This window comes from Dermochelys coriacea, chromosome 8 (assembly GCF_009764565.3).
Source record: "Dermochelys coriacea isolate rDerCor1 chromosome 8, rDerCor1.pri.v4, whole genome shotgun sequence".
Classification (NCBI taxonomy): domain Eukaryota; kingdom Metazoa; phylum Chordata; order Testudines; family Dermochelyidae; genus Dermochelys; species Dermochelys coriacea.
The window spans coordinates 953,576-977,345 of record NC_050075.1 but is presented as its reverse complement, the minus strand read 5'-3'; the positions used below and the strand labels follow the sequence as shown (position 1 = coordinate 977,345).

General features: G+C 52.3%; 2 protein-coding genes across 2 annotated transcripts in view; both read left to right on the top strand.

Annotated features, from left to right (window-relative positions):
• The window catches only part of NSD1 (nuclear receptor binding SET domain protein 1), a 137,515-nt gene that overhangs the window by 106,921 nt on the left and 6,824 nt on the right, over positions 1–23,770 (top strand). The window contains exons 23-24 of the mRNA XM_043490689.1: positions 1,530–1,671; positions 2,639–2,745. Of these exons, the coding sequence (XP_043346624.1) occupies positions 1,530–1,671; positions 2,639–2,745 (249 nt within the window). The remainder of the gene's footprint in view (positions 1–1,529; positions 1,672–2,638; positions 2,746–23,770) is intronic.
• LOC122455628 lies at positions 12,293–14,687 on the top strand. The gene is made up of 2 exons (XM_043491502.1): positions 12,293–14,128; positions 14,266–14,687. The coding sequence occupies exons 1-2, from the start codon at positions 13,679–13,681 to the stop codon at positions 14,590–14,592; spliced, it is 777 nt and encodes a 258-aa protein (XP_043347437.1). The 5' UTR covers positions 12,293–13,678; the 3' UTR covers positions 14,593–14,687.

Sequence of the window (23,770 nt, the reverse complement as noted above, 5' to 3'; positions counted from 1 at the left end):
CATTAAAACTGGAAGCCCTCCTTTCTTTCAGTGGCATCTCAGGTCTTTCCACCAATGTTGCTGCACCAAAGTACAGTCCCAAACCTGAGGGTGGGCAGAGGTAATTGCACCACAGAAACGCTGTGTTCATTAGTGTGATTGTTACCACCCGATCAGTGCTCAGCCAACAGGCATTGTTGAAGGCAAATGAAAACTATCACTGTGGACCACACTGTCATAGCCTGCCTGTCACTCCGTCCCATAGCTTGCTGTCATCTTCAGCTTGGCGCTCTTGCTAGGGCCTCACATCGAGCCTGTGTCTAAATCTTGCTGTTTCTTTCTGCATAGTGCCTCTAAGAGACTGCCTTTCCCAGCCATCCGTCCAGCTAAAACGCTCATCCCAGCTCTCGTCTTCTCGATTACTGCAGCCTCATTCTTTTTGGCTTTGATAGATGAGATCTTGCCCTGCTCATATCCATTCAAAACATTCCTTCAAAGGTCTTTTCCTAGCCCTTGGTTTTAACATGTCACTCCTCTCTTTGCGCCCTCCACTGGCTCCCCCTGCTCTAGAGCATCAAGCACAAGCTGTTTATCTTCACTTTCAAAGCCTTCGTGGCCTGTCCCAACCTTCCAATGATCTCATATTCGTTATCAAGCCATCAGTGCTCACCTCTCATTGGCCCAGGACATGAGTCTGCGCTGCCCACGTGTTAAATGTTCCAGAAAACTCCCTTGTGCTTTCCCTTGTGCTGACCCACATGCTTGGAGGCGCTCCCCATTAAGATCTGCAAAGCTACCTTGTTATCCACCTGCAGATGCAGTCTCAAAAATCTCCTTTGCTTTGACAACTATAAAAAAGTTGGCAAGAGTTAGACTGGTGGTGCACAGAGACTGCTGTCTGTCATGCTGACCATTATTGTTTACTTGTATGCCCCCATCTGTCTGTGTTCATTTGTTGTTTCTTGTCTTATACATAGATTGGGGCAGGACCAACCATCTTGTGATTCTTTCTTTGTACAGTGCCTAACACAGTGGGGTTCAGGTCCACACGTAGGGCTCCTCGGTGCTTCAGTGATACAAATCATAAATAAGAAGATGATTATGGAGCACAAGAGAGCAGCACAGGAGTGGTGCTGGTATGCCCTGCCGCAGCATGCTGGCCCAGTATGAGCCCTGGGTTTTACCCTTCGGAGGAAGGAAAAGCTGGATGTGCTAGACAGCAGCCTCTTCCATTAGGAAGCCTCCATCTCCATTGGAGGAAGAGATGCTCGGGGAGGTTGGGGAAGGGCAGTTCTCTGCATTTTGCACTTTGCCTGCAAGCTCCAGCGAAGGAAATCCGAGTGCAGAAGCTTGTTTGGATTCTGCCAGGTTTCAGAAGTGCATACAGAAAAAGGTATTGCCTGTAGGACATTGTAAAACACATACCCAGGCACTTAAAGCCAGCACTGAGAATACTTTGTAACACGCTTTGGGGACAGGGCAGGGCCTTTGTGGGGTGGCTCAAGCAGGAGATGTTACGTTAGAAAAGTCGCTTTTCCTTGTGATTTTAGGATCGAATCATTGATGCGGGACCGAAGGGCAATTACGCTCGATTTATGAACCATTGCTGCCAGCCCAACTGTGAGACTCAGAAATGGTCCGTGAATGGTGACACGCGCGTTGGGCTCTTTGCTCTTGTCAATATCAAAGCTGGTAAGGGACCTTGTTCTGTTGCTGACCCGGAGTTCTGGTGGGGCATCTCTGTCAGGAAAGGGAAGGGTCTGTAATGAGGGTCTGGAGCTGAGGCGGCCTGTAGGAAAGCCTCAGAATGCAAAGGGTGGAACACATAAACCTGGCACATGCAGCAGAGGGTGTATTGGGAGGGCTGATTGTGTGTTTCCGCCACCTGCCCCTTGTTTTCCACCCCCACAATATCTTGTGGAAGCAAGAGCGGGACCTGGATGTGTTTCCATCTCCTTGCACATGCGTGGTGGGGGGCAGAGGGGCCAGGGACCTGGAGGAGGGGCCAGAACAGCTCCAGTGGCACACAGCATCGGGTTGGCCACTGGAGAGCAGGTAGGAACAGCTCTCCTTTCCCGGCTGCCTATAGCAGTTGTGCCAGCCAGCACTGGTGTGCAGGGAGCATGCAGAGGGAACACAGTGTAAGCCCCCCAGCTAGCTGGGATAGGCTGAGGGATGGGGCATTGGCACCTGGGCAGGGGGACGTCAGTGCAGAGGGAGCCAGATGCTGAGGAACTCTCCTAGGAATGGCAGGAACTGTCAGGATGCACCCCCCCACAGCTGGATCCAGCTCCCCCTAACCCCCATAGAGTCTTAACAGCTCCCCTTGCTCCCTATCTTTCCACCTCCCCCCTTCTCAGTAAGCGTCTGTGCCCCTGAGCAGAGGGGCATAGTTATAATTGCCCAGGGCCCAGCATATGATTCCTGGGTTGCCACTGGCAAGTAAACAAATGCAATGTCAAAACCTGGAATGTGGCAGGTGATGGGGTCTGCATCTAGTTGCCAATCCATGCAGATCTACCGGAGGGGAGGGGGAAGAAGCTGGTGCCTCTCCACATTTCTGCCAGCCGTGAATAGGCTCTGGTGTTTCTTCAGTTCAGCAGAAGCTGTATGGTTGGTCACAGTCCAGATGTTGCCTACTGATTTCTTTTATTACCAGGGACTGAGCTGACTTTCAACTACAACCTGGAATGTTTGGGGAATGGAAAGACAGTTTGCAAATGTGGCGCTCCAAATTGCAGTGGGTTCCTAGGAGTGCGGCCAAAGGTAGGACAGCCCTTCTCTGGCTTCTTTTTATTCAAAGGGCTCTCTTTGAATTGGAGTGGCCTGCTTGCTGCAGGAACACAGAAGTGCCATAATAAATGCCACTGTATTTTCAAAGTGGTTGTGAAAATCCTGCTGGGGCTGAGATGGGCAAACATGCAAGTACCTCACTTTAGGTTACTGGAGCACAGAATCTTAGATTTTGTTAAATCAGTGTAGGAACCAAATTCCAGAGCAGAGGACCCACACAGCGGCCTTGTCTGCACTAGGAGATTTAATAAGTATTTTTCTCCACGGGTTTAGCAATAATACATTAAAGTTTATTAGTAAAATAGGAACAGAAATACTCTATACATGCAACAGGGATGAGCTAACATCGGAGGGGAAATGTTTGCTTTTGGAGCTTCCTGATTTTTGAGCACTTGATTTCGTAACCTTAATGTTGCACTAACAGGAATTAATATTTTATTTTGAATTTTACTGTTTGCTTGAGATGGGGACTTCTTAATGAAAAAATGCAGAGCCAGTTGGCATGGCTCACAGTCTTCAACAGCAGAGTCTGAGCCGCAGCTGTTTACTAGTTCCACATGCTTCACCAAAACAGCTTATAAACTCTGTGCTACGGAGTTAGTGGGCACATGCTGCAACAAAGAAACTGCCTCATTGAGAGTTGAGTTAGATACTGCACCACCAAAGCCTCACAAGTTTACAGGCCAGGCCCTGTGTTCTCCTCAGCAAGCTGGATCTAAATTCTGTAGTGGGATCCCGGGTTTTGTGGCCTTGTGGTGTAGCAGATTGGAAATTCTTTAGCAGCCTCATTTTAGTGAAAACCACAGCTTTTCCACTCGTTACAGATGAGCCGAATGGCACAGCTGTCACAGGGAGCCCCTCTGTTGTTTACTTTGATATTAAGTTGAGTTTATTGTGTGTTGATGCGACATTTTCAGTGCCTAGTATGCCTCATCTAGTCAGGGGAAGCTGGAGGGTTTGACAGTTGGATGGGAGCAGCTGATGCTTTGGGCCGGGGGGGGTTGGTCTGGAGTTCTGCGATATGCACGTTATGGATGTTTCTGATAAAACAATCAGCAGTGAAATAGCTAATGGTGTTTACACTTAACTTGCCATTGTTGGGATCCAGAATTAACATTTCAGTCTGATGACTGAGGTAGTTCTTCTTCGAGTGATTGCTCGTGTGCATTCCACAATAGGTGTGCGTGCCCGCCACGTGCAGGGGGGCTGGAAGATTTTTCCCCTAGCAGTATTTGTAGGGGGGAGCACCCCCCCCGCGACCCCTGGAGCAGCACCTGTCCAACACGGTATAAGGGGGGCTGCACTCCCCCCACTCTCAGTTCCTTCTTGCCACCAGTGAAGGTGTGTTAGAACTACTCTACTCCAGCCTTGCCGCAGCTCGTCCCCAGAACTCTTCGTTTGTTCAGTAGTACCAGTGGTCAGTTAGCTAATTCAGTTAGTTTAGTTAAAAGAACAGGAGGACTTGTGGCACCTTAGAGACTAACAAATTTATTTGAGCATAAGCTTTCGTGAGCTACAGCTCACTTCATTGGATGCATTCGGTGGAAAATACAGTGGGGAGATTTATATACACAGAGAACATGAAACAATGGGTGTTACCATACACATTGTAAGGAGAGTGATCAGGTAAGGTGAGCTATTACCAGCAGGAGAGCAGGGTGTGGGGGGGATCTTTTGTAGTGATAATCAAGGTGGGCCATTTCCAGCAGTTGACAAGAATGTCTGAGGAACAGCGGGGGGGGAGGGGGGAATAATAGTTTTACTTTGTGTAATGACCCATCCACTCCTAGTCTTTATTCAAGCCTAAATTAATTGTATCCAGTTTGCGAATTAATTCCAGTTCAGCAGTCTCTCGTTGGAGTCTGTTTTTGAAGTTTTTTTGTTGAACTATTGCCACTTTTAGGTCTGTAATCGAGTGACCGAAGAGAGTGAAGTGTTCTCCAACTGGTTTTTGAATTGACATCTGATTTGTGTCCATTTATTCTTACATAGAGCCTGTGCAGTTTGGCCAATGTACATGGCAGAGGGGCATTGCTGGCACATGATGGCATATATCACATTGGTAGATGTGCAGGTGAACGAGCCTCTGATAGTGTGGCTGATGAGATTAGGCCCTATGATGGTGTCCCCTGAATAGATATGTGGACACAGTTAGCAGTGGGCTTTGTTGCAAGGATAGGTTCCTGAGTTAGTGGTTCTGGTGTGTGGTTGCTGGTGAGTATTTGCTTCAGGTTGGGGGGCTGTCTGTAAGCAAGGACTGGCCTGTCTCCCAAGATCTGTGAGAGTGATGGGTCGTCCTTCAGGATAGGTTGTAGATCCTTGATGATGCGTTGGAGAGGTTTTAGTTGGGGGCTGAAGGTGACGGCTAGTGACGTTCTGTTCTTTTCTTTGTTGGGCCTGTCCTGTAGTAGGTGACTTCTGGGTACTCTTCTGGCTCTGTCAATCTGTTTCTTCACTTCAGCAGGTGGGTATTGTAGTTGTAAGAATGCTTGATAGAGATCTTATAGGTGTTTGTCTCTGTCTGAGGGGTTGGAGTAAATGCAATTGTATCGTAGAGCTTGGCTGTAGACAATGGATCGTGTGGTGTGGTCTGGATGAAAGCTAGAGGCATGCAGGTAGGCATAGCGGTCAGTAGGTTTCTGATATAGGGTGGTGTTTATGTGACCATCGCTTATTAGCACCGTAGTATCCAGGAAATGGATCTCTTGTGTGGACTGGTCCAGGCTGAGGTTGATGATGGGATGGAAATTGTTGAAATCATGGTGGAATTCCTTAAGGGCTTCTTTTCCATGAGTCCAGATGATGAAAATGTCATCAATGTAGCGCAAGTAGAGTAGGGGCTTTAGGGGATGAGAGCTGAGGAAGCGTTGTTCTAAGTCAGCTATAAAAATGTTGGCATACGGTGGGGCCATGTGGGTACCCATAACAGTGCTGCTGATTTGAAGGTATACATTGTCCCCCAAACGTGAAGTAGTTATGAGTGAGGACAAAGTCACAAAGTTCAGCCACCAGTTTTGCCATCATTGAGCCCGTTAGTCATTTAGTCTGGGCCGGAGCATGCCTCGTGCCCCAGGCTTTAAGTCATGCTGCTCTATGCCAAGGAGCGACCTGCACGCGGATTGTCTGCACTGCTTGGGAGAAACCCATATTGGCGAAAAGTGCAAGATCTGCAAGTCTCTTAAGCCCCAGACCAAAAAAGAAAGGGACATTAGACTCTGGGCCATCCTGATGGAGTCGGCTCTGGCTCTGACCTCAGCATGCCACTCCAAACCGGTACTCGGCACTGCGGCATTGGTAGGTGGAGACCTTCCGGTACCATCGTCCAGTCGGCACCGCTCCCCGTCCACAGGGCACGCCAAGAGGACCGGAAAGACTCCCTCTTCGCAGCGGCACCGAGGGAAATCTGGGACAGAGGCTAGGCCCATGTCAGGTAGTCCTCGATCCCCATTGGGCTTTAGGTCTCTGACTCACGTTGAGCGAAGTAGCCCAGCCTCTTCAGAGCAGGCCTCTCTGGATGTCCGGATGCCATCTATGCCTGAAGCCCTTCAGGCAGCCAGGGATGTCATGTCCATGCCGGTGCTCAGAGCTCCGCCGACGTCGGCCCCACAGTCCAGAGGCAAGCTGCCACTGGGATCACCACAGTCGCCACCGTTCCCAACACCGCTCACTGTCAAGGGCTCAGTCCATGGGAATAGCCCTCGACACCGGCCAGACTGGATGGGTGCCGTCCGACCGGGACTCCCAGCACTGCTAGTCTTCGCAAAGCGAATACCAACGGTACCGTGGCGGACGATGCCAATGGCCCTCGTCTCGCAGGAGATACCACAGTCAGCCGCGGCACCATCATCGACGCCGTTCCCGTTTGGACTCCCGTTCCAAGTCCCTGCCAAGGCACCGTAGCCCTGTTGTCGATCGCCGGCGTCTCGCTGATGCGGATCCGCCCATCGAGGCCATCAGCAGAGCAGCTACTATCATTGATGCCGCTCCTCCACATCAAGATCGAAGTCCTGTAGCCGACGTAGATCCCGGCACCTCTGATACTCCTGGTCCGGAGGCAGCAGTGAATCTTACGCCAGCCCGGCCTCCCCTCACAGCCGCCTGTCTACAAACCAAGCTAGCCAGCCCAAACAGCCAGCCCCGCCGGTGCCTCAGCAAGCGCAATGGCACCAAGCATTGTGGCTGGCCCAGTGAAACCAGTGGGCACTGTGGCCTCCGGTGGGGGCTCACTTGGTGGCCAGGGCCTCGGAAGCACCGTCAGTGTCCATCTTTTGACCATCAGAAAAAAGGTCCGTGGGACCTGTGTCCTCGGTACTGTGCCCGGAATCCGACCAGGTGGTGGATCCTCTGGTGCCGGAGAACAGCCAAAGCACCGCACTGGCCTCACCCCATCCGGAGGAGTTGATTGCGGCTCCGCCCCACCTCCGTCCTGCAGGGACCACCAAGGCCTACTAAAAAGGGTGGCAGAGAGCCTCCACCTCCAGGCTAAAGCGATGGAAGAGCCCTCAGACTCTGTTCAATGGGCTGTCCCCTTCAGCACCGGGCAGGGTGGCCTTGCCACTCCATGAAGGGGTGGCAAGAATTTCAAATGCCCTGTGGCAAACACCAGCCTCATTGGCTCCCATCTCTAAAAAGGCGGAGCACAAGTACTTTGTATCCACGAAGGGACACGAGTATCTGTATACCCACACGACGCCCCACTCCTTGGTGGTCGAGTTGGTCAACCACAGGGAGCAGCAGGGGCAACCAGCCCCGACCCCCAAGAACAAAGACTCTTGGAGGCTGGATACTTTCGGGAGAAAAGTTTATTTGTCTTCAAGCTTTCAGCTACGAGTAGCAAACCATCAGGCTCTCCTGGGTCATTAGGAGTTTAACCTTTGGGAATCCCTCCCCAAGTTTGAGGACTCCCTCCAGGAGCGCGATAAGAAGGAGTTTAAGGTGCTTGTGGAGGAAGGGGCAGCGGCCACAAGAGCATCCCTGCAGGCCACTTCAGATGCAGCGGACACGGCCGCATGGTCCATGGCCTCGGCGGTGTCCATGAGACGGGCATCATGGCTCCTGCTCTCTGGGCTCTCATAGAATCATAGAATCATAGAATATCAGGGTTGGAAGGGACCCCAGAAGGTCATCTAGTCCAACCCCCTGCTCAAAGCAGGACCAAGTCCCAGTTAAATCATCCTAGCCAGGGCTTTGTCAAGCCTGACCTTAAAAACCTCTAAGGAAGGAGATTCTACCACCTCCCTAGGTAACGCATTCCAGTGTTTCACCACCCTCTTAGTGAAAAAGTTTTTCCTAATATCCAATCTAAACCTCCCCCATTGCAACTTGAGACCATTACTCCTCGTTCTGTCATCTGCTACCATTGAGAACAGTCTAGAGCCATCCTCTTTGAAACCCCCTTTCAGGTAGTTGAAAGCAGCTATCAAATCCCCCCTCATTCTTCTCTTCTGCAGACTAAACAATCCCAGCTCCCTCAGCCTCTCCTCATAAGTCATGTGCTCTAGACCCCTAATCATTTTTGTTGCCCTTCGCTGTACTCTTTCCAATTTATCCACATCCTTCTTGTAGTGTGGGCCCAAAACTGGACACAGTACTCCAGATGAGGCCTCACCAGTGTCGAATAGAGGGGAACGATCACGTCCCTCGATCTGCTCGCTATGCCCCTACTTATACATCCCAAAATGCCATTGGCCTTCTTGGCAACAAGGGCACACTGCTGACTCATATCCAGCTTCTCGTCCACTGTCACCCCTAGGTCCTTTTCCGCAGAACTGCTGCCGAGCCATTCGGTCCCTAGTCTGTAGCGGTGCATTGGATTCTTCCATCCTAAGTGCAGGACCCTGCACTTATCCTTATTGAACCTCATTAGATTTCTTTTGGCCCAATCCTCCAATTTGTCTAGGTCCTTCTGTATCCTATCCCTCCCCTCCAGCGTATCTACCACTCCTCCCAGTTTAGTATCATCCGCAAATTTGCTGAGAGTGCAATCCACACCATCCTCCAGATCATTTATGAAGATATTGAACAAAACGGGCCCCAGGACCGACCCCTGGGGCACTCCACTTGACACCGGCTGCCAACTAGACATGGAGCCATTGATCACTACCCGTTGAGCCCGACAATCTAGCCAGCTTTCTACCCACCTTATAGTGCATTCATCCGGCCCATACTTCCTTAACTTGCTGACAAGAATGCTGTGGGAGACCGTGTCAAAAGCTTTGCTAAAGTCAAGAAACAATACATCCACTGCTTTCCCTTCATCCACAGAACCAGTAATCTCATCATAAAAGGCGATTAGATTAGTCAGGCATGACCTTCCCTTGGTGAATCCATGCTGACTGTTCCTGATCACTTTCCTCTCCTCTAAGTGCTTCAGGATTGATTCTTTGAGGACCTGCTCCATGATTTTTCCAGGGACTGAGGTGAGGCTGACTGGCCTGTAGTTCCCAGGATCCTCCTTCTTCCCTTTTTTAAAGATGGGCACTACATTAGCCTTTTTCCAGTCATCCGGGACTTCCCCCGTTCGCCACGAGTTTTCAAAGATAATGGCCAAGGGCTCTGCAATCACAGCCGCCAATTCCTTCAGCACTCTCGGATGCAATTCGTCCGGCCCCAAGGACTTGTGCACGTCCAGCTTTTCTGAATAGTCCTTAACCACCTCTAACTCTACAGAGGGCTGGCCATCTCTTCCCCATTTTGTGATGCCCAGCACAGCAGTCTGGGAGCTGACCTTGTTAGTGAAAACAGAGGCAAAAAAAGCATTGAGTACATTAGCTTTTTCCACATCCTCTGTCACTAGCTTGCCTCCCTCATTCAGTAAGGGGCCCACACTTTCCTTGGCTTTCTTCTTGTTGCCAACATACCTGAAGAAACCCTTCTTGTTACTCTTGACATCTCTTGCTAGCTGCAGCTCCAGGTGCGATTTGGCCCTCCTGATATCTTTCCTACATGCCCGAGCAATATTTTTATACTCTTCCCTGGTCATATGTCCAACCTTCCACTTCTTGTAAGCTTCTTTTTTATGTTTAAGATCCGCTAGGATTTCACCATTAAGCCAAGCTGGTCGCCTGCCATATTTACTATTCTTTCGACTCATCGGGATGGTTTGTCCCTGTAACCTCAACAGGGATTCCTTGAAATACAGCCAGCTCTCCTGGACTCCCTTCCCTTTCATGTTAGTCCCCCAGGGGATCCTGGCCATCTGTTCCCTGAGGGAGTCAAAGTCTGCTTTCCTGAAGTCCAGGGTCCGTATCCTGCTGCTTACCTTTCTTCCCTGCGTCAGGATCCTGAACTCAACCAACTCATGGTCACTGCCTCCCAGATTCCCATCCACTTTTGCTTCCCCCACTAATTCTACCCGGTTTGTGAGCAGCAGGTCAAGAAAAGCGCTCCCCCTAGTTGGCTCCCCTAGCACTTGCACCAGGAAATTGTCCCCTACGCTTTCCAAAAACTTCCTGGATTGTCTATGCACCGCTGTATTGCTCTCCCAGCAGATATCAGGAAAATTAAAGTCACCCATGAGAATCAGGGCATGCGATCTAGTAGCTTCCGTGAGTTGCCGGAAGAAAGCCTCATCCACCTCATCCCCCTGGTCCGGTGGTCTATAGCAGACTCCCACCATGACATCACTCTTGTTGCACACACTTCTAAACTTAATCCAGAGACACTCAGGTTTTTCCACAGTTTCGTACCGGAGCTCTGAGCAGTCATACTGCTCCCTTACATACAGTGCTACTCCCCCACCTTTTCTGCCCTGCCTGTCCTTCCTGAACAGTTTATAACCATCCATGACTGTACTCCAGTCATGTGAGTTATCCCACCAAGTCTCTGTTATTCCAATCACGTCATAATTCCTTGACATCACCAGGACCTCCAGTTCTCCCTGCTTGTTTCCAAGGCTTTGTGCATTTGTATATAAGCACTTGAGATAACCTGTTGATTGCCCCTCATTCCCAGTATGAGGCAGGAGCCCTCCCCTCACAGACATTCCTGCCTGTGCTTCCTCCCGGTATCCCGCTTTCCCACTTACCTCAGGGCTTTGGTCTCCTTCCCCCGGTGAACCTAGTTTAAAGCCCTCCTCACTAGGTTAGCCAGCCTGCTGGCAAAGATGTTCTTCCCTCTCTTCGTAAGATGGAGCCCGTCTCTGCCCAGCACTCCTCCTTCATGGAACACCATCCCATGGTCAAAGAATCCAAAGCCTTCTCTCCGACACCACCTGTGTAGCCATTCGTTGACCTCCACGATTCGACGGTCCCTACCCAGGCCTTTTCCTTCCACGGGGAGGATGGACGAGAACACCACTTGCGCCTCCAACTCCTTTATCCTTCTTCCCAGAGCCACGTAGTCCGCAGTGATCCGCTCAAGGTCATTCTTGGCAGTATCATTGGTGCCCACGTGGAGAAGCAGGAAGGGGTAGCGATCCGAGGGCTTGATGAGTCTCGGCAGTCTCTCCGTCACATCACGAATCTTAGCCCCTGGCAAGCAGCAGACTTCTCGGTTTTCCCGGTCAGGGCGGCAGATAGATGACTCAGTCCCCCGGAGGAGAGAGTCCCCGACCACCACCACCCGCCTTCTCCTCTTGGGAGTGGTGGTCGTGGAACCCCCAACCTCAGGACATCGCATCTCATGCCTCCCAACCAGCGGAGTCTCCTTCTGCTTTCTCCCCCCAGACATATCATCTGGTCCACTCTCCGCATTGGTACCTGTGGAGAGAACATGAAAGTCTCATTGGACTGCGAAGCGCAGTCGTCAATGCAGGATCTCCCTTTCGACGGGAAGGCTCTGTTTGCTGAGGAAACAGACACAAGGCTGCATGGCATGAAAGACTCCCGCACGAAGCCTCCAGACCTTGGGCCTCTATGTCCTGGCTCCGGCAAAACCCAAGTTCAAGCCGCAGCAGGCTTCCGACCAGGCCGCCCACAAAAAGCAGCGGGACTATAGAAAGTGCCTGCGACGGCAATCCCGGGCTGCCCCCCAGCCTGGGTCTTCTAAGGGCTAGCAGGCGGGCAAAAGGGGCTTTTGACGGGACGCTCAGGGGTACCCCACCAGTTCTCAGCAGGGATCTACCCCCAATAAAGCTCCTTTTCTCCAATCGGTTGTGTGCTTTCCTCCCAGAATGATCGCCGCTCACCTTGGACCGATGGGTCCTCAACACCATCTCCCGAGGTTACACCCTTCAGTTTACCTCTTCGCCGCCCTCCATGCCCGTCCCTTCCGGGGGACCCCTCTCACGAGGCTCTGCTTGAGCCGGAGGTGGGGCAGCTCCTGGACCTAGGAGCTATAGAGGCGGAGCCCAAGGAGTTCCTGGGCAAGGGGTATTACTTCCAGTATTTCCTTATCCTGAAGGCCAAAGGGGGAATCAGGCCCATCATGGACCTGCGAGGCCTGAACTACTACATGGTGAAACTCAAGTTCCTCATGGTTTCCCTGGCCTCCGTCATCCCCTCCCTGGATCCCAGGGACAGGTACGCTGCCCTCAATCTACAAGATGCATACTTCCACATCCATATATTTGAGGGGCACAGACGCTTCCTCTGTTTCGTGGTGGGACAGAGTCGCTACCAATTCACGGTCCTACCGTTTGGTCTGTCCACTTCCCCCAGGGTCTTTACAAAGTATATGGTGGTGGTAGCGGCCTACCTCAGACGCCAGGGGGTCCAAATATTCCCATATCTGGACAACTGGCTAGTCAAAGGCACCTCCCGGTCGCAGGTGAGGGATCATGTGGCGCTCCTCCTGTCCATGTGCACCGCCTTGGGCCTGTTGGTAAACAACACCAGGGCCACGTTAGTCCCAGTCCAACGCATAGAGTTTATCGGGGTGCTACTGGACGCAATGTCTGCCAGAGCCTCTCCCCCACCAGACAGGTTCGAGACCCTGAAAGGGCTCATCGACTCGGTCACAAGGTTCGCAGTGCTGACAGTCAGGGCTTGCCTGTAACTGCTGGGTCATATTCTGAGTCTGTGCACACAGACATGAGGCCCCTCCAGCTCTGGCTGGCCTCGCAGTTCTCTCAGGCCATGGACAGGATGGACAAGGTCCTCACCATGCCAGACTCTGTGATCACCTCCCTACGGTGGTGGTCCACCCCAAACAACATGTTCCAAGGGGTCCCGTTCAGGGACAGGGCCCTGTCGTTGGAGCTGTGTCCGACGTGTCAGACCTGGGTTGGGGGGCCCATGTGGGGAACTTTCAGACCCAAGGCCTGTGGTCTTTGCAAGACCTACCCCTTCATATAAATGTCAAGGAACTCAGGGCGGTGCGACTGGCGTGTATGGCGTTCCGCTCGCACCTGGAGGCCAAGGTAGTCAGGATCCTCACGGACAACACGGCCTCAATGTTCTATATCAACAGGCAAGGCGGGGCCTGATCCTCTGCCCTCTGCCATGAAACCTTCAGTCTGTGGGACTTCTGTATAGCCCACAACATCTACTTAAAAGCCTTCCACCTGCCGGGCGCCCGGAATGTGAGGGCGGATCGCTTAAGCAGGAATTTTTCCTCTCAGCACGAGTGGTCGCTACACCCGGAAGTGGCTCACTAACTCTTCCAAAGGAGGGGTACTCCCAAGGTGGACCTATTTGCAACCAGGCAGAACCGACGATGCCCCTGGTTCTGCTCCGGGGGGGCCTAGGGAGGGGCGCTATCTCCGATGCCTTTACCCTGTCCTGGTCAGGCCAGCTCCTCTATACCTTTCCCCTGTTCCCTCTGATCAGCAAGGTTCTGGAGAAAATAAAGACGGACAAAGCCAGGGTCCTCCTCATTGCCTCAGCGTGGCCCAGGCAACACTGGTACGGGACCCTATCGGGCTGGCGGTAGCTCCGCCATGGCAGTTGCTGCTCTGCCTGGACCTGCTCTCTCATGACCAGGGCCACCTCCTCCATCCCAACTTAGCAACACTTCATCTCACTGCATGGCTGCTCAATGGCTAGGTGGCAAGGAAAGGACATGCTCGGAACAGGTTCAGCGCGTCCTCCTCAAAAGTAGATGGTCCTCCACTCGCTGGTCCTATGTGGCGAAGTGGTCTTGGTTTTCGAGGAGGGTGGCAGGCCAGGGTGTTTCCCTGACGGCCACCCCGATTCAGCTTATCCTTGATTACCTCCTCCACCTGAGGGCCCAGGGACTGGCACCCTCATCAGTCAGGGTACACTTGGTGACCATATCAGCCTTTCATCCCCCGGTGCAAGGGCACACAGTGTTTTCCCATGCTATTACTGGCTGGTTCCTTAAGGGTTTGGACCATCTCTACCCATATTCCAAGCCCCTGGTTCCGCAATGGGATCTAAACCTGGTGCTGGCTTGTCTCACGGGGGCCCCATTTGAACTACTGGCCACGTGTTTCTGGTCTCACCTCTCATGGAAGGTTTCAGAGTAGCAGCTGTGTTAGTCTGTATTCGCAAAAAGAACAGGAGGACTTGTGGCACCTTAGAGACTAACAAATTTATTTGAGCATAAGCTTTCGTGAGCTACAGCTCACTTCATCAGATGCATTCATGGAAGGTGGCCTTCCTGGTAGCTATCACGTCAGTCAGGCGGGTCTCGGAGCTCAGGGCCCTAGCCTTTGAACCGCCGTATACGGTTTTACATAAGGACAAGGTCCAGATCCACCCACACGCCGCATTCCTTCCAAAGGTGGTCTCCACCTACCACCTGGGTCAGGACATTTTTCTGCCAGTCCTCTGCCCCAAGCCTCACACGACTAGTGAGGAACGCCGTCTCCACACGCTCAATGTGAGGCGAGCTCTGGCTCTCTACCTCGAGCGGACCAAGCCATTCAGAAAGTCATTGCAACTGTTCATTGCCTCGGCTGAGCGCACGAAGAATTAGCCGATTTCCACTCAGCGGCTTTCTAAGTGGATCACTTCATGCATCTGTCCCTGTTATGAGCTGACAGGTGTCCCCCCGCTATTCATTGTGAGGACACACTCGACTTGGGCGCAGGCCTCGTCGGCTGCCTTTGTGGCCCACATCACCATCCAGGACATTTGTAGGGCCACCACGTGGTCTTCGGTTCACACGTTTGCCTCACGCTATGCAATTGTCTCCCAGGCCAGGGATGATGCCGGGTTTGGCAGGGCGGTACTCGGTACCGAGAACTTGTGAACTTCTACCCACCTCCAACAGATATAGCTTGGAATCACCTATTGTGGAATACACGTGAGTAATCACTCGAAGAAGAAAAGACAGTTACCTTTTCCGTAACTGGTGTTCTTCGAGATGTGTTGTTCACGTCTATTCTACACCCCACCCTCTTTCCCCTCTGTCAGAGTTGTCTGGCAAGAAGGAACTGAGCGTGAGGGGAGCGCAGCCCCCTTATACCGTGCCAGGTAGGTGCCGCTCCAGGGGTTGCGGGGGGGTGCTCCCCCCCTACTGGTACTGCTAGGGGAAAAACTGGCACGAGCACACACACCTATTGTGGAATATACTTGAGCAACACATCTCGAAGAACACCAGTTACTGAAAAAGTAACTGTCTTTTCACTCCCTCAGAGGGATTGTTTCAGGCTGTCTGCAGACTCAGAAGACAGCACAGAACATAAGAACGGCCATACTAAGTCAGACCAATGGTCCATCTAGCCCAGTATCCTGTCTTATGATAAGAAAAGGAGTACTTGTGGCACCTTAGAGACTAACAAATTTATTAGAGCATAAGCTTTCGTGAGCTACAGCGGAACCGCCCTGCCAAACCCGGCATCATCCCTGGCCTGGGAGACAATTGCATAGCGTGAGGCAAACGTGTGAACCGAAGACCACGTGGTGGCCCTACAAATGTCCTGGATGGTGATGTGGGCCACGAAGGCAGCCGACGAGGACTGCGCCCAAGTCGAGTGTGTCCTGACGATGGATAGCGGGGGGACACCTGTCAGCTCATAACAGGGACAGATGCATGAAGTGATCCACTTAGAAAGCCGCTGAGTGGAAATCGGTATACAGTGGAAAGCTTAGTTAGTCTCTAAGGTGCCACAAGTCCTCCTTTTCTTTTTGCGAATACAGACTAACACGGCTGCTGCTCTGAAACCTGTCTTATGATAGTGGCCAATGCCAGGTGCCCCAGAGGGAATGAACAGAACAGGGAATCATCAAGTGATCCATCCCCTGTCACCCATTCCCAGCTTCTGGCAAACAGAGGCTAGGGACACCCTCCCTGCCCATCCTAGCTAATGGCCATTGATGGACCGATTCTCCATGAACTTATCTATTTCTTTTTTGGACCCTATTATAGTCTAGGCCTTCACAACATCATTGTGGGGAGAGATAGCTCAGTGGTTTGAGCATTGGCCTGCTAAACCCAGGGTTATTCGTTCAATCCTTGAGGGGGCCATTTAGGAATCTAGGGCAAAAATTGGGGATTGGTCCTGCTTCAAGCAGGGGGTTGGACTAGATGACCTCCTGAGATCCCTTCCAGCCCTAACCTGTGATTCTATGATTCTATGGTCAAGAGTTCCACAGACTGACTGACTGTGTTGTGTGAAGAAATACTTCCTTTTGTTTGTTTTAAACCTGCTGACTATTAATTTCATTTGGTGACCCCCAGTTCTTCTTTGAGTGATTGTTCATGTCCATTCCAAGCAGGTGTGTGCGCGCTGCGTGCACACCAGCCGGAAGATTTTTCCCCTAGCAGCATTTGTAGGGTCGGTCTGGGCGCCCTCTGGGGCGGCAGCTTCATGGCGCCCAATATCGAGCCCCGCTGATCCCTCACCCCCTCAGTTCCTTCTTACTGCCTGTGATGGCTAGCTAGAACTTTGCTCGCTCTTGCAGCAAGCGCCTTAGCAGTGTCTTTGTTCTTAGTGTAAATAGCTTTTCTCTAATGACAGGTTTCAGAGTAGCAGCCATGTTAGTCTGTATTTGCAAAAAGAAAAGGAGTACTTGTGGCACCTTAGAGACTAACAAATTTATTAGAGCATAAGTTTTCGTGAGAAATGCATCCGATGAAGTGAGCTGTAGCTCATGAAAGCTTATGCTCTAATAAATTTGTTAGTCTCTAAGGTGCCTTTTCTTTTTAGTTTTTCTCTGTAGCTGTACTTATCACATAGTAAGTAGTGTTTTGGTAGATAGTTAGTTTCCCCTCTGGGGGTATGCCCGGGTCTCCAGGGTTTAAACTCTGTGAGTCCTGTGGCAAGTTTATGCCCAAGAGTGATCCTCACTCGTCCTGCCTGCAGTGCCTTGGTGCGACTCGCCAAAAGGACAAGTGTTGCATTTGCAAGGGTTTCTGCCCAAGAACCCTTAAGGACAGAGAGCAGAGACTGAAACTCCTGCTCATGGAGGCGGCTCTGAGACTGCAGTCCGACCCAGGACCCAACGACCCGGCACGGAACACGTCCTCTTCGGTGCGCAGTGCTCCGGCGCCAGCAGCGCACAAATTGGGCCAGACTAAGGACTCTAAAGCCCACCGGCGCCGCCACTCTTCGGGACATAGGACGTCGGCATCAGTTCGGCACCGTTCTCCATCTCCAGTGTCAGTAAAGAAGAAAAGGCCGGTGAGCGGGGTTAATCACCCCCCTTGAAGCCTAAGGGGCCGGTGCCGTCCGCGAGTGGCTCGGCACAGACTACGTCCACCTCTCTTCCACCCAGGGTCTCATCAGTTCCTGCTCCGGCCAGGGTCCTGTTGAGTCCAAACCCTCCTCGGTCCCCAGACCATCTGGTGGACATACAGCTACCATCGACGCCAGAGGCGTTCGAGGCGGCAATGGACCTGATGCACCTCCCGGTGCTGGCCTCCCCCTGAAGGAGGGACAAGTCTCCGGCGACCGCACAGCCCCTGTTTCACTCCCCAGGGGCAAGCCAACCATGATGGCCCATCGGTCTCCATCTCCAGCACCTCCCGCACAGACACAGGAAGCACACCGCTCCCCGGAGTCGAGTCGTCGTTCGTTGGTGACCCAGGGGACTGCTCCTCCGTGGTCTTCTTATTCGGAGACCTCTGAGTCGGAGGTAGACGTGGCTCGATTGAGCACATCGCACAGCAGAAGATCCCGGTCCCGGCACAGTCACCAACCATACCCGGCACTGTGGCAACAGCAGTGGCAACCACCTGCTCAATGGCCTTTCTGGACACCCTGGGCGTACCATCAGAGCCAGGGTCAAGTCCATGGTCCGCGCTCCAGAATGGTATCAGTGTCCTCGGCGTCGTTTGTGCCACAGTCAGAGCCGGCACTGCCTATGATGGCAGCGCCCTCGGGCAGAGTGGCCCCACCGACTCGCATGATTTCGGCACCAGTGCCTCAGCCAGTCCCAGCACCAGCTCCCCAACTGATGGCACCGGTGGAAGCCTCAGCTCCATCCCTACACCCTCAACAGTCTTGGTCCCACTGGTTTTACCTGTCCCAGCACCAGCTGCGATGCAGAGTTCTTCATCGGTGCCGGTTCCTCAAACCGAGTACCGCGTGCCAAGTTACCCCGGGAGGGGCTGAAGGCAGTGAACTGGGTCCACCTCTGGTTCTCTCTTCCTCGTCTTCACCCGATGAAGCGGTCACGGGGACTTCACTGGCCCCAGCTTTGGAGGACAACCAGGTTCTTTAACAGCTTTTGAAGCGGGCCGCCCAAAGCCTGGGGATTCAGGCAGAGGAGGTAGAAGAAGACTTAGACCCAGTCATAGACATCCTGGCTCCCTCCGACCCATCCAGGGTTGCATTGCCATTTATCAAGTCAATAACTGAAACGTCTAAGAACTTGTGGCAAACCCCTGCTTCTCTGGCACCTACGGCCAAATAATCTGAGCGCCACTACTTCGTTCCCTCTAAAGGGTATGAACACCTTTATACCCACCCTCCTCCAGACTCTTTGGTGGTCGACACGGCCAATTAGAGAGAACGTCAGGAGTTTCAAGGCTCCACCCCTAAAAACAGGGATGCCAAGAAACTGGACCTGTTTGGCCAGAAATTCTACTCCACAGCAGGTCTATAGCTTTGTATAGCCAACCAACAGGCCATAATAAGCAGCTACGGACATAACACCTGCTAGTCCATGGCAAAATTTACAGAGCTTCTGCCCCAGGAAGCTCGGGGGGAGTTCTCTGCACTCAAGGAGGAGGAGCAGTTGGTCTCCCGAGTGTCTTTACAAGCGGCCCTGGACGCGGCGGATGTGGCCTCTCACACTTTGGCCACAGGGGTGGTTATGAGGAGAGACTCCTGGCTACAGGACTCTGGTCTTCCCCACGAGGTCCAACAGACCATTCAAGACCTTTCCTTCGAAGGTGTAGCTGTCTTCTCCGAGAAGACGGATAAGAGACTTCACAGCTTGAAGGACTTGAGGGCTACCCTTCGTTCGCTGGGGCTTCACGTGCCTGCTACCCAGCGCAGACAGTTTAGGCCTCAACCTGCTCCTCGTCCCTATGAACCCCAGAACCGCCAGGACGCTCCGCGTAGGCGGAACAGGAGCACTCGGAGGAGGCAATGTCCTCCCTCGGGGCAAAACTCAGGCCAGCCTAGGGTCCCAAAGGGCTCTAAATCACCCTTCTGAGGGTACGGTCGAGGACGGCTTGCCAGTTCGACCTTTGGATCCTTCCCATCTTACTTTCTCGTCCCGTCTATCCCCTTTCTACTGTGCCTGGTCTCAAATTACTTCGGACCGCTGGGTGCTCCACCCAGTAGAGAAGGAATATTCCATCCAATTCTGTACCCTCCCACCCCCCCAACCCCCTTTCCTGTCCCTCTTCAGGGACCCTCTCACGAGCAACTTCTGTGTCAAGAGGTGCAGTCCCTCCTCTCAGTAGAGGCAGTGGAGAAGGTTCCTCAGGAGCTATGGGGCAAGGGTTTCTACTCCCGGAACTTCCTAATACCGAAGGCCAAGGGGGGCCTCAGACCCATACTGGACCTATGACAGCTCAACAAGTACATAAAGAAACTCAAGTTTCGCATGGTCTCGCTAACCTCCGTTATCCCTCACTGGATCCAGGAGACTGGTACGCCGCCCTCGACTTGAAGGATGCATATTTTCATATCGCAATAGTCCCGCATCACAGACGCTACCTCAGATTCGTGGGGAACACAGGTCACTACCAGTTTGCTGTCCTCCCGTTCAGACTGTCGACTGCCCCACGAGTATTCACCAAATGCATGGCAGTCGTCGCGGCGTTCCTGCGCAAGCGCCAGATACAGGTTTTCCCATACCTCGATGACTGGCTGATCAAGGGTTGCTCGAGGGCCCAGGCGGAGGCTCAGGTCGGGTTTATAAGGAGGACCTTCCTTGACTTAGGTCTCCTCCTGAACGAGGAGAAATCCACTCTGTCCCCGGTGCAGAGGATAGAGTTCATAAACTCGGTCCTGGACTCTACCCAAGCCAGGGCGTACCTCCCGGATGCCAGGTTTCGCTCACTTCAGGACATCATACAAGGCCTCAGATGGTTCCCCACAACATTAGCAAGAAACTGTTTAAAGCTGCTGGGACACATGGCCTCCCGCACGTACGTGGTGCAGCATGCCAGGCTCAGGCTGCACCCACTCCAGTCTTGGCTGGCGTCGGTGCACCGACCAGCCAGAGACACGTTGGACAGGCTCGTAACCTTACCCCACCTGGTACTGGACTCCCTCCTATGGTGGCTCAACCCTCGAATGGTTTGCGCACGGGTGCCTTTTGCCAGCCCTCAGTCCTTGCTCACCTTGGTGTCAGACGCCTCGGATCTGGGTTGGGGGGCTCACCTAGGGGACCTCAAGACCCAAGGCCTCTGGTCTCTGGTGGACCTCGCTCTTCCCACCAGTGTCAAAGAGCTGAGGGCAGTGTGTCTGGCATACTGCACTTTCAAAACGCACGTTACGGGCAGATGTGTTTCAATCCTCATGGACAACACCTCGGCGATGTTTTATATCAACAAATGGGGGTGCACTTCCTCTCCCATGTGCTGGGAAGCCCTTGTGTTGTGGGTCTTCTGCATAGAGCACTCAATCCACCTGCAGGCCTCATATCTCCCAGGGGTGTGAAACCCACTGGTGGACAGCCAGACCTTCAACTGCCACGAATGGTCCCTTCAACTAGACATGGTGAGCTCAATCTTCCAGTTCTGGGGCTCTCCCCAGATAGACCTGTTCGCCACTCTGGGCAACAGGAAATGTCAGGCATTCTGTTCTCTCGGGAGCCACAGCTCGGGGTCCATCAGGGACACCTTCCTCCTTTCGTGGGAGGGCTCCCAGCTGTACGCTTTCCCACCCATCCCCCTAGTCCACAGGGTGCTCCTCAAGATCCGTAGGGACTGGGCCCAAGTCATACTAATAGCACCGGCGTGGCCGCGTCAGCACTGGTTCACCTTGCTCCTGGAAATGTCCATAGCGGCCCCACTCACCTTACCGCTGGTCCCCGACCTGATCACACAGGACTAGGGCCGACTCCGGCACCCGAATCTGGAGTTGGTCCACCTTACGGCCTGGATGCTCCATGGCTAAGTGCCACAGAGCTCTCTTGTTCAGACCAGGTCAGACAAGTCCTCCTGGGTAGTAGAAAGCCCTCCACCAGGGCTACTTACCTGGCCAAGTGGAAAAGGTTCTCCATCTGGGCGGAGCAACGTAGTCAGCCGCCGCTCTTCGCCCCCATGCCATTTATACTGGACTACCTTTCACCTAAAGCACCAGAGCTTGTCCCAGTCTTCATAAAGGGTCCACTTGGCCGCTGTCTCCGCCTTCCACCGAGGTTCTATCGGTCTTTCCAAACCCTATGGTCAGTTGTTTTCTCAAGGGTTTGGACAGGCTCTTCCCACAGATGCGTCAGACCTGTCTCTGCCTGGGACCTCAGTTTAGTCCTCTCCAGGCTTTCAGGCCCACCATTTGAACCTCTGGCTCCCTGCTCCCTGCTATCTCTTTCATTCAAGGTTGCGTTCCTCATCGCAATTACCTCGGCCCAACGGGTCTCGGAGCTCAGGGCCCTCACGTCTGAGCCCCCTGACACAGTTTTTCATAAGGATAAGGTTCAGCTTAGGCCTCATCTGGCTTTTCTCCCGAAGGTCGTCTCCCATTTTCACATGACCCAGGACATCTTCCTCCCAGTGTTTTATCCCAAGCCACGCTCCTCTGATAGGGAGTGCAGGCTGCACTCACTGGACATGCATAGGGCCATAGCCCTCTATATAGAGAGAACTAAGTCATTCCGGAAATCCGTCCAACTCTTTGTAGCCGTGGCAGACAGAATGAAGGGCCTCCCGGTATTATCTCAACGCATAACATCATGGATAACGTCCTGCATTAGGGAGTCCTATACCCTGGCAAAGGAGCCCACTCTGCAGATAACCGCTCACTCTACCAGGGCCCAGGTCTCCTCTGTGGCGTTCCTGGCACAAGTTCTTATTCAGGAAATCTGCAGGGCAGCCACGTGGTCCTCGATGCATACATTTACGTTGCACTATGCAATTACACAACAGTCCAGGGACGATGTGGCTTTTGGGAGAGCCGTGCTCTTTTCTGTGGATAACTCCGACCCCACCTCCTGAGCTCTAGCTTGTGAATCACCTGCTTGGAATGGACATGAACAATCACTCGAAGAAGAAAAAACGGTTACTCACTTTCTCGTAACAGTTGTTCTTTGAGATGTGTTGTTCATGTCCATTCCAATACCCATCCTCCTTACCCCTCTGTCGGAATGGTCAATAGGAAGGAACTGGGGAGGGGGGGGATTGGCGGGGCTTGATATTGGGCGCCATGAAGGCGCCACCCCAGGGGGCGCCCAGGCCGACCCTACGGACGCTACTAGGGGAAAAATCTTCTGGCTGGAGTGCACGCGGCGCGCACACACCTGCTTGGAACGGACATGAACAACACCTCTCAAAGAACAACAGTTACGAGAAAGTGAGTAACTGTTTTTTCTTGTGTTATGAGAAGGAGTAAATAAACTTCCTTATTTACTTTCTCCACCCCAGTCATGATTTTATAGACCTCTATCATATTCCCCTTTAGTCGTCTCTTTTCCAAGCTGAAAAGTCCCGGTCTTATTAACCTCTCCTGATACGGAAGGTGGTCCATCCCCTTCTGTTTATGTTTTAAAGGCTGGAAACTTCTTCTTTTTTTTTTTTTTTTTTTTAAAGTCGGAACTCAGGCCATATCTACCCTGCAGAGGCTACAGCGCCACAGCTGTGCCCAGGTAGCGTAGATGCTTCCTACATCGTTGGAAAGGGTTTTTCCATGGATGTAGTTAATCCACCTCTCCCCCTTCCACTGATGTAGGAAGTGTCTACACCACAGAGAATTCTTACATCAATCTAGCCACGTTGACAGTGGGGGCTAGGACGACCTAATTACATGCAAAATTCTTCACAGCCATGAAAAATGTAGCTAGATCTAATTTTTAGATGTAGACCAGGCCTCGCAATCAGTTGAATAATTCTTTAGCAAGGAATATATTTCACAGCTAGAGAGTATTGCAGGGTCTTGCTTAAAATGATCCCCTGCTTTCACAACTGCCCTTGCTAGTCAAATACCCCATGTTCTGTGCAGTCACTCCCCGCACAACATGTGCACGGCATTCACCTTCTGCTTCTCCCCTCCTCACATGCCTGCTCTCAGGGGCAGGACAAAATCTGGCCTAGAGGGTTATTTACACTAAAGTTTGACTTTTCAAATTTAGTTGGTCTTTTAGTTAATCCCATGATAGAGGTCAGGTTTCTTGTACTGGGGAGCAATGTGTGTCAATAAATCCTTTTGTTACTCACCAACTTCCCAGGGGTTTGTCAAGCTGTCCAGAAACAACCACCTTTTGGCAAAGTCCAAGTATGGAAAATTTTAGCTGAAAAAGGAAAAGAGAGGCTCATTGTGTCAGTAAATATCCAAATAATGAAATACGTCAGTCTGAGTTCTGTTAAAGTCTGATCAGCCTCATTCATCAGAGAGAGCCATGCATTCTGGTACCCTCAATCTTATTCCCACTGTGTTAGTTTTGCCATTGCTAAGTACGATGCAGTGCCCATTTTTGCCAACCCGTTCAGTGCAAAGGTTCTAGATCATTTCCAGATACAGTAGCAGCAGCAGCCCATCTTACTACAGGTCACATGGGTTTCACAAAACATTTAGAAACAGCTGTGTCACATGCCA